We start from the raw sequence: 13,356 nt of genomic DNA, 5'->3' as shown, positions 1-13,356 counted from the left end.
TCGGCCCGGGTGGGTAGCGGGGGCTGGGGGTAGGGCAGGGGCGGGGCCCCGCAGTTAAAGGGGAAGGGACTCCTGTTTGCGCCAAGCGCCGGGCGAAGGCTGGCCGGCGGAGATGTGCGGGGCGGGGGGACAGGGGGCTAGGGTGTTAGGAACCAGGCTCAGCGCGGGAGGGGCCCGAGCAAGGGCCGCTGAGTCAGCGGAGATGCTCACGGCGCCTCCATCCTTGCTGGCTTCTGCCTTTGGGCTGCCTCCGCCTCACCGGCTTCCTCCTCTGGTGCCTCCTCCCCCAGCCCCCACTCTTCGCCTCTCGATGGATCCTGCTGACCAACTCCCGGATTCGTTGTGGTCCCCGCCTAAGTGCCCTCGAAGACCAAATCTCGTTGTGGTTTCCTCGCTGCGTAAGAACGGGCTGGGGAACGGCCCCTGGTGAGCTGCAGGCCCAGGAAAAGAACAGGTGTGAGAAGCAGACGGCAGGGGCTAGGGCGGGGAACGACCGCTATGGGCTGGCGATTCTGGTGGGCCTTCCTCTCCTGTAGATCACCCTGGCCCCGTTTATGAGCACCGGTAATTGGTGTCCTGTTTCTTAGAATTTCGATTTTCCGAAATCCGTATAAAGCGGACCCTTGGCTCAACCCGGGCCAAATCAGGCCAGCGGGTTCTTGGGGCTGGCGCTCTACCCCGGACCCCAAGGGCAGGGAATCCCCAATGCGGGACTCTGCCCCTCAATTCTGTGCCTAGGAAGTCTGCTCTCACACTCTTCCTTCTCAATGTTGGGAGGGCTAAATCTCACCACAGGGGACACGTGGGACCTCACTGAGGCCTTGGTTGAATCCTGGCTGCCTTGTTTCCCACAAACATTTTACCCCACCCAAACTCAGAAAATGGCCTGGAGCTGTCAGAGAAGGGAGGTGGGGAAAGACCCAAGCCACTTGGTGACCTTGTGACCTCTGGCCGTAGATCCAGGAGCTGGGAGTGTGTGAACTCTGCGTCCTTCCTAGGGATGGGACCCCAGCCGGGCGGGCCCCTGAGCCTTAGACCCGCCCCCGTCGCCGCCCTGCCCGGTGCAGGCCGCAGTAATCGGGTTAGCTGGGCCGGAATTACATTACCTTCCCCGGCCCGCCCCGGCCCCTGGGGGGGGCCTGGCGCCTCTGAGCCGGTGAGACTGGGCTCAGAGAGGGGGGTGCTTCTACCATCCTGCGGTGGCGGGTGGGCACCAACGAGCAGCTAGCCAACCTCCGGCACGTGGTGGCCAAAGGTACCCAGCTGTGTGAGCCCTCTACTCTAGTCCCCAGCCCACCCCATGTTCAGCTCAATCCTGGTGGTTTCCCGTCTGAACCGAAATGCCTTGTAAGTCTAGTAGTTGGAGCTCCCTGAAAGCACACATCTTCAAACTGATTCTCCAGGATCCCATGGGAAAGACTCTGCCCCCTCCTTTCTTCCCAGCAGATGGGCTGGCAGCCTGGTGCCTGGGGCAGGGTGAGGGGGTCTTTTCTCCCCTGGGAACCAGGAATATTTGGGCATCTGGGTAGGAAGAGAAAGAAGAGTGAGCTCTCTCCACCAGCACGCCAGTGTTGTTAGAAGCCTTATGTCTAGAGGACGTGAACCATAAATGGGATAGGAGGCAGTGAGAGGAACAGTGGGCATTAATATGTGACAACCTCCCCCACCTTGACCACCTCTACTATCCAATTTGTCCAGTTCCTCCTCAGCCCTACTCACAGCCCATTCTGAAAGACGTTGGGGGCTCCTACCAATTTAACATCAATTCATGTTGATGGAGAAGACACACATTATCACCTCCCCGTCCCTTTACAGAAACCCATGCACTTTTCTCAGCAGTAGAGAGGGTTGCAAGAAAGCATGAACCTGTTTAGTCAAACTCTTCAGACCAGGCACGGTGGCTCATGCCTAAAATCCCAGCACTTTGGAAGGCCAAGTGGGGGCAGATCACCTGAGGTCAGGAGTTCAAGACCAGCCTGGCCAATATGGTGAAACCCCATCTCTACTAAAAATACAAAAAAAAAAAAAAAAAAAATAGCTGGGCATGGTGGCAGGCACCTAACCAGCTACTGGGGAGGCTGAGGCGGGAGAATCACTTAAACCTGGGAGGCAGTTTCAGTGAGCCGAGATCACCACTGCACTCTAGCCTGGGACACAGAGCAAGACTCCATCTCAAACAAAAACCAACAAACAAAAAATCTTCCTTGATAGCAAGGGCTGATTCCCCCAGATGGGAACAGGGAAGCTAGGGAGACAGCAAAGAATCCCCTACAAATCCCCTACAAAGTCTCTGTAGGGGATTGGTGTACAGGTTAGAAGTTTGCTAGTCCTTCTCTGCTCTGAAGGGTGAGTCGGGGGGGGGGGGGGCGGGGGGGGCGGGCAGCAGGATAACCAGTGTGTCTCCAGCCAACCTAAATAAATCCTCCTTGAATGATCAATGAATGAATCAATAAATGAAAAAAAAGGCAACGTCATGCAGACCCGTACACCCCCACCTTTTGAGGTCAGCACAGATGGTACTGTCAGCCAGAGACTGTCCAACTAATAATTTAAGGAGAATGGTCACAAACTCAGTAGTTCATACAAGTGTTCTGGAGAGTTTTAAAAATATTTTAATGCCCCACTTCAAGAACAGATGGTATCCAGTTATGTCAACCAAACCACAGTCTTAGGACTTTCTCTTCGTTTAAGAGACAGAGTCTCGCTATATTGCCCAGGCTGGCTGGCCTCAAACTCCTGGGCTCAAACAATCCTCCCACCTTGGCCTCCTGAGTATCTGGAGTTACAGGTGTGCACCACCACCCCAACCTGGCTTGAAATGTCCTTTCTTGCCTCCATGTCTCTGATTCACAGGGAAATGATGATTCCTGCTGGTTTATGTTGAAGATAGAGGTGCTGTGATGAGTACCCCCTCATACATACTGCTTTGGATCTGTCTCACCATGTCCTGTGTGTCCGTGGCTCTCATCAACTTAGTCTTTCCTACCTCAGCTGTCTCAGATCTTTATCATCTGGACAAATCTTTGCCTGACTCTTCAAGAGAGATAATGCTTTTTGTTTCCTTGTTAGTACTCATGCCTACTGCCTCCATTTCCTCATCATTTAGTCTTCTTTTAACCCAGTGCAAGCTGCCTTCACTATAGTAACCCTTTCTCAGAGAGCTCCAGTGTTCAGTATCTCTCCTCTAGGACTTCCCTGTCATGTTTTACTTTGTTGATCATCAACCATTTCTTAAAGTGTCCCTTCTTTTGGCTTTTGTAATATTATGTTATTCCACATCTTAGTCACACTTATGTCTTTCCTCCACTGATTTTGCTTCTTCCACTGAAGACTGTGAGGATTCTTCAGAGCTCAGACTTAAGCTTTCTTTCTTCTTTCTTTTTTTTTTTTTTAAAGAGACAGGATCTTTTACACAAAAGCACCTCAAAAAGAAAAAAAGAAGAAAAAGTAAAGAAAAAAAGAGAGAGACATGATCTCACTCTGTCACTCAGGCACGCAGTAGCACGATCATGGTTCACTGCTGCCTCAACCTCCCACAGTTCACTGCTTCCTCAAGTGATCCTCCCACCTCGGCCTCCCAAGTAGCTGGGACTACAGGTACATACCACCACGCCAGGGTAATTTTTGTACTTTTTGTAGAGATGGAGTCCCACCATGTTGCCCAGGCTGGTCTCTAACTCCTGGACTCCAGTATCCACCCACTTCAGCCTCCCAAAGTGCTGGAATTACAGGCATGAACCACCACACCAGGCCTTAAACTTTCTTTATCTCTACATCTGCTCAAGTTTCACCCATTCCAAAAGTCCCAACTCTCATATCCAGCCAAATAACTCTGAGACCTCCATCCCTGGTTTTGACACTTCAGCCCCACCGCTCACTCTCCTAGCCTTCTGACCAGCTCCCCCTACTTCCCTGCAGCCACCTTAAGTCCAGCAGGCTAGAGGACAAGCTTCCCTCCAAAGCTCTTCATTCACTTTCTTGCCCAGGCCTACCAAGGCAGGTTCCTGGCTACTTCCTCCTATTATACTTTCCTTTGAAATGTTTCAGGTACAGCCCTTCCTTTCTATTGACATTGCTAAAACCCTAATTGAGGCTGTTAGCACCACCACTTGGATTCATTCACGTGTTCATCTAGAAAATTGTAATTGAACACCTACTATGCACATGGCACTGGAACTGTATCTGTGAACACAAGAGAGGAAAACAATCCCAGCCACTGAGAGGCTTATATTCTAGCAGAAAAGGCGGATTAAAAACAAGGATCTATAGGCTGGTTGCAGTGGCTCATGCCTGTAATCCCAGCATTTTGGGAGGCCTACGTGGGCGGATCACGAGGTCAGGAGTTCAAGACCAGCCTGGCCAGCATGCTGAAACCCCATCTCTACTAAAAATACAAAAATTAGCCAGGTGTGGTGGCATGTGCCTGTAATCCCAGCTACTCAGGAGACTGAGGCAGGAGGATCGCTTGAACCTGGGAGGCAGAGGTTGCAGTGAGCCGAGATCACACCACTGCCCACTGCACTCCAGCCAGGGAGACAGAACGAGACTCCATCTCAAAAAAAAAAAGGAAATATGTTTTCTAGAAAATATTTTCAGAAAATAACTAGAAAATATTTCTAATATATTAGAAATGTATATTAAATAACAATGGATGCTAAGAATGCTCATCAATGCTAACCAAAAATAATCAAGGAAGTAAAAGGGGTGGTGAGTTGTTATTCATCTAGAGTGATCACAGAAGCCTCATGAGTAAAGACCTAAAAGAAGGAGGGAGCCATTTTGGATATCTAAGCATTTCAAGTTGGGAAGATAGTGGAAGGATATCTTGGTGTATCCAAGACTGTAAGATTTTGACTTTGACTTTTATTCTGATTGAAAAGGGAAGCTCTCAACTGGTTTTAAACAGTAAAAAGAAACAACCTAATTTTTCAACTTTTTTTTTTTTTTTTTTTGAGACGGAGTTTCGCTCTTGTTACCCAGGCTGGAGTGCAATCGCGCGATCTTGTCTCACCGCAACCTCCACCTCCTGGGTTCAAGCAATTCTCCTGCCTCAGCCTCCCGAGTAGCTGGGACTACAGGCGCGCACCACCATGCCCAGCTAATTTTTGTATTTTTAGTACAGACGGGGTTTCACCTTGTTGACCAGGATTGTCTCGATCTCTTGACCTCGTGATTCACCTGCCTCAGCCTCCCAAAGTGCTGGGATTACAGGCGTGAGCCACCGCACCCGGCCAATTTTTCAACTTTTTAATAGCTTTCTTGAGGTGTAATAGACATATAAACGGCACATATTTGAAGTGTACAGTTTGATAAGTTTTGACATATGTATATACCCATGAAACCAACATGGCCAGGCACGGTGGCTCATGCCTGTAATTCCAGCACTTTCGGAGGCTGAGGCAGGTGGATCACCTAAGGTTGGGAGTTCCAGACTAGCCTGACCAACATGGAGAAACCTCGTCTCTAATAAAAATACAAAATTAGCCGGGTGTAGTGGTGGGTGCCTGTAATCTCAGCTACTCGGGAGGCTGAGGCAGGAGGATCACTTGAACCTGGGAGGCAGAGGTTGCAGTTAGCCAAGATCACACCATTGCACCCCAGCCTGGGCAACAAGATGAAACTCCATCTCAAATAAATAAATAATAAACATTTCCACACCTCAAAAATTGTCCTGTGTACTTTGTGTTCCATGTTTTATCAGAATCACCAGCACTGAGAAACAGTACTGAGCTGTTATGTTGAGAACAGGTGAAGGGGGACTCAAGGAAAACAGTCAAGAAACCACTACAATCAGACAATAGATTATAGTGGCTTGGACCAGGGAAGTAGGTAAATAGTGGCTGTAAAGAATAGTTGATTAATCACTAATCTCATAACTTCTTGCTACATATTCACTCTGAAGAGAAGTGAACAAAAATGTCCCTGTCACAGGATAACCTCCTCCCTTCAAAAAAGTCCCCTAGCTCCCAATTGCCCTCAGGCTAAAAATCACAACTCTTTACAGCCCTGCTTTTTCTATCACCACTCTCAAATCTACATCTTGGCCTCTTTCCTGTCCTCTGGTCATTTCCCTCCACGTCCTTTCTTTTCTGTTCCACCACACTTCCACCCCTTCCCCAAGTCTAAATTGTGCCCAAAGTCCCACTTTTCTCTAGAAAGCCTTTTTGAGGTCTCCATTGGAATCCCTCCCTTCTCGAATCTCCAGTTGCATTTGCTGTTAATAACTCATAGCTAATTTATTCTTTTTTAAATACCCAGGGCCGGCGGTGTAAGCTCTCGGGCACTCCACGTCCTCCTTAAGTGCGGGGCTGGGCCTATGCTACTACAGGCGCTCGCTGCCTAAGTGTGTCTGTGTGTGGCAGTGTCCTAGTCGTCCTCCCCTCCTCCTTCGGCATCTGCTCTGCATTAGTCTGTCCCAGGCCTCCGCAGGCGCCGATGATTAAATCATCATCATTAACCAGGGCCTGCCCCCCCAACCCCGGCAGCAGGGGGAGAATGGGGGGATAAGATCACTACAAAGTCCCTGGGGGTCTCTCCCTCCCCATACCCCCGCACCCTCTCCGAGAGTCTGCAAAGCCCGAGAAACTCCCGCCGCGAAGCCGGGAGAAGGCCCGCCATCTGGGTGAAGCTCAGCTACGCGGACGCCGACAGGACGGCATTACTAGCAGAGGACCCAGGAGGGGCTTCAGTAGGGTCGTTGTCACAGAAGACCGAAGACCCTGAGCGGGTAGCGGGCACAGACTGCCGGGCCTTTCGGGGTAGGAGGGGGCAGTCTTTCGCAGGCTCCAAAAGTTAGTCTTGAGGTCTCATTGGGTCCATTATGATGATTCCCACAGGAGGTTGGAGAGATAGGACCCTTCCCTATGCTCCCCCCCCACTCCTTAATTACGGATTGAGGAGGGGAGGGGCCGGTGGGGCTCAGGTGAGCACACGGGGAGAAAGGGACGTGGGCGGGGCCTTACAGAGGGTGAGCGAATCCGAAAAGACCTAGAACCTCGTTGCTGGGAGACAAGTCCCGCCCCGCAGGCGGCACCGGAAGTGGCAGGCTGGGATCAGCCTTTAAGATGGCGTCTCCTCAGGGGGGCCAGATTGCGATCGCGATGAGGCTTCGGAACCAGCTCCAGTCAGTGTACAAGATGGACCCGCTACGGAACGAGGTGCAAGGGCGGCAGGGTTACAGCTGTGGTCGGCCAGCGGTGCGAACTGGGGCAGGCTAGAGGACGGGCGGTGGCTGGCCGGGCGCCCAGTGCGCCTGCGCAGAGACAGAGGGCCCAATGCGCCTGCGTAATTGCAGTCGGGTTGCCACACTCCGGTTAGGACGCCTGCGCATTGTGTAGCCGACGTCGTGTAGTCTCCCCTGGGAAAGGAGGGTCAGGCGAGTCCACGTGAGGGAAGCCCCCGCTGTGCTCGGAGCCCTCTGCTGGGCGGAGGAGGAGTGCCAGCCCCCAGGAGCTAATTCCCGGCTGAGGGCTCAGGGTGCTGGGCTTGGCCGTGGAGTGTGATGAAGGAGACCCCCAGGGTGGGAAGGCGCACGGGTTGGGGGTTGAGGGTGGATGATTGGTGACGGAGGGTGTATCTTCAGGAGGAGGTTCGAGTGAAGATCAAAGACTTGAATGAACACATCGTTTGCTGCCTATGTGCCGGCTACTTCGTGGATGCCACCACTATTACAGAGTGTCTTCATACTTGTGAGTGCCTTGGAAACTGCCTAGTTCTTCCAGTCCCTAGTCTTCACCAGCCTGACTGCCAGCTTCTGTGCGGCCTGCCCCACGCATCCAGGCACCCCACCCAGCCCCTGAATCCAGTTTCCAGAGGGCATGAGAATCTGCTTTTCTCTTCCTGCAGTCTGCAAGAGTTGTATTGTGAAGTACCTTCAAACTAGCAAGTACTGCCCCATGTGCAACATCAAGATCCACGAGACACAGCCACTGCTCAACCTCAAACTGGACCGGGTCATGCAAGACATCGTGTACAAGCTGGTGCCTGGTTTGCAAGACAGTGAGTGACCAACCTGACTTTGAGGGGCCTCTTGAGGACTAATTGCTGAATGGCAGCTTGAGGTGACAGGGTCTTTGGTGGGAATCATGTAGGCAGAAGGCCAAAGATGAGGGAAGGACAAAGAGTGAGGGAGGGCTAATACTTTATTCTCATACTTCACCTTCTTTTAGGTGAAGAGAAACGGATTCGGGAATTCTACCAGTCTCGAGGTTTGGACCGGGTCACCCAGCCCAGTGGGGAAGGTATGTCCTTGGCCGCGGGAGGGCAAAGCCCCCAGACTATTCTTCTTGCCCAGTTTTGCTCTCTGTGGAAAGAGGGGTATGGAATATGTGCCACCAGCCACCTCAGTACCCTATCTTTCTCAGAGCCAGCACTGAGCAACCTTGGCCTCCCCTTCAGCAGCTTTGACCACTCTAAAGCCCACTACTATCGCTATGATGAGCAGCTGAGCCTGTGCCTGGAGCGGCTGAGGTGAGGAGCAGATCAGGGGTTGCAGGAGGTGACAGTGCCAATGGCCCAGAGCCAGGGAGGGTCTGGGGGAGAGGCTAAGCAGTGAGGAATCCTATCCCTTTGAAGAGAGTATATCATGGCTCTGGGACGGGGAGAGGAGGAAAGATAGAGTTCCTTAACCTGTGTCTATTTCCCCCCAGTTCTGGCAAAGACAAGAATAAAAGCATCCTGCAGGTGAGAAGGGCTGAGGGGAGGGCCTCTCTAAGGAGACTCACCTCCTACGGCCCCTCCCTCACACATCTTGCCCTCTTCCCTCCCCTCCCTGCTCCCAGAACAAGTATGTCCGATGTTCTGTTAGAGCTGAGGTACGCCATCTCCGGAGGGTCCTGTGTCACCGCTTGATGCTAAACCCTCAGCATGTGAGTAGTCCCACAGTAAGCTTTTTTGGGGAAAAAGAGGCTTTTTCCTTCCTTAAAGGAGGGACAGAGTCTAGGGTGGACCAGGGTAGTTATTGACCTGCCAGAAAGTTCCTAAAATTATGCCCCCATCTCCCTCCTAGGTGCAGCTGCTTTTTGACAATGAAGTTCTTCCTGATCACATGACAATGAAGCAGATATGGCTCTCCCGCTGGTTCGGCAAGGTGAGCCATGCCACCCTCCCCACCCCACTTCACATTACCCCCAACCAACCCGCAGTTCCCAGGGGAAGGGTGGACTGAGGGGCCCTTTGGATAATATGAGAACACTCCCCACTGACTACTTCTTCCTCATTCTCTCCTTAGCCTTCCCCTTTGGTTTTACAATACAGTGTGAAAGAGAAGAGGAGGTAGGGGCTAAGCCCCTACCCCATCCTACTCCCCTTCCCTTCCCAGATATTTATGTGAAATGAACTGCAGCTTTATTTTTTGAAATAAAAACTTTTAAAAAGCATCTCTCTTCTTCCTTATTCTTCCTACCTTACACTCATGATGTGTCCTGCCTTCCTCAAAAATCCTCTGAGTTTCGTAGTGAAGGAGGGCTTGTCCTCTATGGCCATGGGCCCTCAATGTCTTGCCAAAGGAGCAGGGTACAGGATCCCTATATGTGTGAAACCAGGCCACCCACACCACTCTTTTTGGTGATGGGAAGGCTTCCTGGAGGGGAGCTCTCAGCTGTCCTTGTATGCTGCAGCATACCGTGTGGGCCTGTGAGGAGGTGTCCTAATTCAACAGTGGTGAGAAGAAGGCTAGAGTTGAACAGTGGCTGCTGTAGGATTGAAGAAGTGCAATATTTTAAAGAAAAATCCAAGCTGGGCGTGGTAGCTCACACCTGTAATCCTAGCACTCTGGGAGGCTGAGATGGGTGGATCACCTGAGGTCAGGGGTTCAAAACCAGCCTGGCCATCATGGTGAAACCCCATCTTTAAAAAAGAAAAAAAAAAAATCCAAAGAATTGCTCTATAGTTTTATAACTTGGGGGGTGGATATTGACAAAAAAGAGGTAGAAGTCTAAAACACAAGTGGGGTGGGGCCACAGGGATTGTCAGAAATGGAGGCCTGGCTGTCCCTTCAGGATTCAGCAAGTACTTGGTGACTGAGACTAGAAGCTAGGGTGGGGAATGGGTAACTGAGGAGGAGAGCAAGGGCAGCTTCAAGGAATAAGAGGGAAGCTGCAAAGCACCAACTCCATTGATAAATCAGCTAACATTCATTGTCTGTATGCCATACTAACGTCCTTGTTCTACGGTTCTCTCATTGGGGTAGCTAGAAACTTGCCCAACTAGGACAGGAACAGACAGAGAGAGACCAAAGCAAAGAGTTCCTGAAGGTAGCCGGCCATCTGCCAACTCTGGGACAAACCGTATGGAGGCATAGCATGTGTGTAGACAGAATCCGAGTTAAAAACCTATGTCCCACCCTGGCCTGTCTGACTCCACAGCCTCTAGGGGTTGGTTATGCGAAGCTGGTGAGGGCTGAAGGCGCTAATCACCGGGTGGCAGAGGACGGGGCGGCAGCCAGGAAGTGGGTACAGTGAAGGCGGCCTCAGCTGGGTAAGAAAACTCCAGACTTGGGGGAAGAAACTGAGCTCACATTGGACGCTCTAGGGTGCCACAGTCAGACTCGGTTTCCGGGAGACCTCCGCCTCTCCAGGCGGAGGAAGAGGCTACAGACGCTGAGGAAGAGCTAGAGTGCGTAGGACACTGACGGGGACCCGGGTAGGGACACCGCGGACGGCCTGGGTACTATTCTTTCCTCACATGGTCTCCAAGATGAGCAAAGCTTCCAAACGTTTCCAAGCCTCCAGCCTGGAATGCGTCTCCCCCACTAACCCCCTCCCCGACCTCCTCCAGGAACACCCCAGCCTAGTGCTCCCCACTCCCTTTCCTCCGAATTGAAGCTTTCTGGGCTTCGCGGTCCGGGCGAGTACGTGGCGCCCGGGGCTTTCCTCCAGGAGTTTTTGGGCAAAAAGGAGTTTCCTAGGAGTGACAAGGGAGTGGCTTGGGCTCGAGGGAAAGTAGAAATGCTCCTGGGGGCTTTGCTGGGGCCGAGCAGCTGCGGGAGTTGGACAGTCGGACTAGATCTCCTCGGAAGGCGCTCCCGCTGGGGCTGGGCGGCAGCTCGGCGTCGAAAAGGCGGGGTCTGAAGAATAATGGGCCCGAGGCCGGAGTCCGTGAGGACCAAGTCAAGGGACGAGGCCCTTGGTGACACACGCCTTGAGGCCGAGCAGCGCCGAAGGCTCTCAGGCGGGATCTGGGGTGGGGCCCAGCCGAGTCTTGGTGTTGTCTGTCAGCGGCGGCAGCTGCGCTGCATCTCCCGAGGTGGCTGAAGCTGGCCAGCTGCGGGCTCCGCGCCGCGAGTCCCGGGACTGTGGGTCCATTCCCCACGCCCACCTGCACGCCGGGGTCACTCGGGTCTCCATCTGTGCCAGGGAGGGAGAATCGCGCCCAGGGTGCTCTCTGGCTTCGCGCGACTGAGAATACGCCCGGACGCGGCGCGGCGCTCCGGAGTCCTAGGAGAGGCGGCGGCAGGACCACCCTAGGGTGCCGTCTGCCCTCCCGGGCGCGCTCGGCTGTGCTGCGCTTCCGGGAGAAGGCGTCCGTTCTCCCCTGGGGACCAAACCTTGCCCATGCCCACCTTCCTCACCTCCGCCATTTCCGGGATTCACACCCAAAGGCGACAGCACCAGGATTTCCTCCTGCCTTTGGCACAGAGGAGGACGGGTCCCTCTTTCAGCCCGGCCCGTCTTTCCCGGGGCTTGATGGGGAAAAAGACGTCCCTAGAAGTGAGTGAGTCGGGGAGTAGGAGGAGAAGAGTGTGGGGGAGAGTGTACGAGTTTCCCACCGCTGGCTGCTTCCCTGCCCGCACGCCCCCAGGGTGGGTGGCATTGGGCGCGCAGAGATCTTCACAAAACAGCGTCCAGGGCCGAAAACAACTCACAGGCCTGCCGCCCCCAAAGTCACGAAGCTAAAATATAAGTGTCTGGATCGGTTCACTCCGCAATAGCACTTTCTGAAAAAACAATCCCAGAAGTGTGCCTGACGGACGGACGCCCCGCCTCACGCCCCTCCGCCTGGACTTTCCTCCCTGAACTCCCACTTCCCTCTCACTCTGGTTCACGAACCTCTCCTGAGGGTGGGGAGGAGGGGGGTCAGCTCTTCGCTGAGATTGTCCTCGTCCACCGCCCCAAGGGGGTTATTCTGAGGGTCCTCCAACCCTCCTACACATTCACAGAATTCAGTGGAATGTACGGGGCGAGCAATCCGAGACTAAAGGTCGTTTATTGAGCTGGCCTCCTTGCCACTAGTGGGGAACGGGGGTCGAGCGGGGGCGGCCTGGGGTGGAGGAACACGCCGATGGGGTGTGGTGGATGCAAGATAAGGTGGGGTAGGGCTGGGAGATGAGAATGGGAAATCTGAAGGGGAAGTGTGAGGAAGCCTTCTTGAGAATGGGGTGCCTTCCAAAGACAGCGAACTTGGAATGTGGAGATCTCTACAAGTGGAGGGAGTGCAGGACTCCCGAATTGTCTGAAAGGACCATAAAAGGAATCTGAGAAGGCGGAAAACACAAGAGATTGCCTGAGAATGACAGGGAAGGAAACCCCGTTGGCCTGTCGTGGGCAGTGGTTGAAGGCCTCCATGCATCACTTGGGAAGGATTGTGAACAGAGAGGGTTCCACCAGTGGGTGGGAAGAAGCAAGCACCCGGGAGCTTCCATGCTTGGGCTTCCACGCTGGTGTGCGGGGTAGCCTATGAGACAGCTGAGTATCCCCTCCCCAAACCAGAAAAAGGTTTAATCTCTTAATCTTCCTCATTAATCACTCACCCTCCTCCTACCCTCCTCTGTGGATCCAGTTTCGCCCCAGCTCAAATTCCAGATACTTCACTGGGAAAATTCCCCTTCTGTGGCCCCTCGATCCCCTGGACTAGTCCCTGGCTGCTATGACGACCTTAGTGGGGCCTCTGATCTCCTGGGCCTCCTCCTCCCTTTGCTAGTCTCCACTTCCATCTCCTCCCCCAAACTCATGTTTGGGGGCTGTCCAATCCCAGTACCTGAGCCCAGCTACAGAGGGGAGAACTAGGCGGGAGAGATGGAAGGGGTGGCAAAGGCCCATCAGGAGAGCCCCACACTCCTCATAGACACACACAAGTAATTGAGAGCAGAGGTAGAGACAGACACAAAAGTCACAGAGAGGATGAATGAGTGAAGCTTGCAGTGTCTGCTTGGTGACATGCCTGGGATGCATTGGGGCAGTTCCTGCTGCCTCCAGGGAGCTGCTTTATTGTACATTAAGTGAAACCACTAGGATGGTTTCCAGGGCTGAGGCCCATAGCCCAGAGATCTCTCCAGGCCCTCCCCTGCCCCTCACCATTAATAACCATTTAACAAGGTCCTGAGGCAGCTCAGCTTTCCACTGCAGCCGCCTGGCTCTG

At 53.2% G+C, this 13,356-nt stretch overlaps 1 protein-coding gene across 1 annotated transcript; it reads left to right on the top strand.

Annotated features, from left to right (window-relative positions):
• Positions 1–7,025: 7,025 nt before the first annotated feature.
• On the top strand, positions 7,026–9,377 carry PCGF1 (polycomb group ring finger 1). Its single transcript, XM_012452163.3, has 9 exons — positions 7,026–7,157; positions 7,583–7,688; positions 7,846–7,998; positions 8,169–8,240; positions 8,364–8,469; positions 8,649–8,682; positions 8,781–8,867; positions 9,008–9,088; positions 9,230–9,377. The coding sequence occupies exons 1-9, from the start codon at positions 7,065–7,067 to the stop codon at positions 9,275–9,277; spliced, it is 780 nt and encodes a 259-aa protein (XP_012307586.1). The 5' UTR covers positions 7,026–7,064; the 3' UTR covers positions 9,278–9,377.
• The last annotated feature ends 3,979 nt before the right edge of the window (positions 9,378–13,356 follow it).

This window comes from Aotus nancymaae, unplaced genomic scaffold, assembly GCF_030222135.1.
Source record: "Aotus nancymaae isolate 86718 unplaced genomic scaffold, 86718_ANA_hifiasm-v0.15.2.pri h1tg000017l, whole genome shotgun sequence".
Lineage (NCBI taxonomy): Eukaryota > Metazoa > Chordata > Mammalia > Primates > Aotidae > Aotus > Aotus nancymaae.
This window is presented reverse-complemented; position numbering and strand designations above follow the sequence as displayed.

Coding starts and splice junctions, on each gene's coding strand:
- PCGF1 (XM_012452163.3), top strand. CDS start 7,065: ATGGCGTCTCCTCAGGGGGGCCAGATTGCGATCGCGATGAGGCTTCGG. Junction 8,241..8,363: donor CACCCAGCCCAGTGGGGAAG/GTATGTCCTTGG, acceptor TATCTTTCTCAG/AGCCAGCACTGAGCAACCTT. Junction 8,868..9,007: donor TGATGCTAAACCCTCAGCAT/GTGAGTAGTCCC, acceptor TCTCCCTCCTAG/GTGCAGCTGCTTTTTGACAA.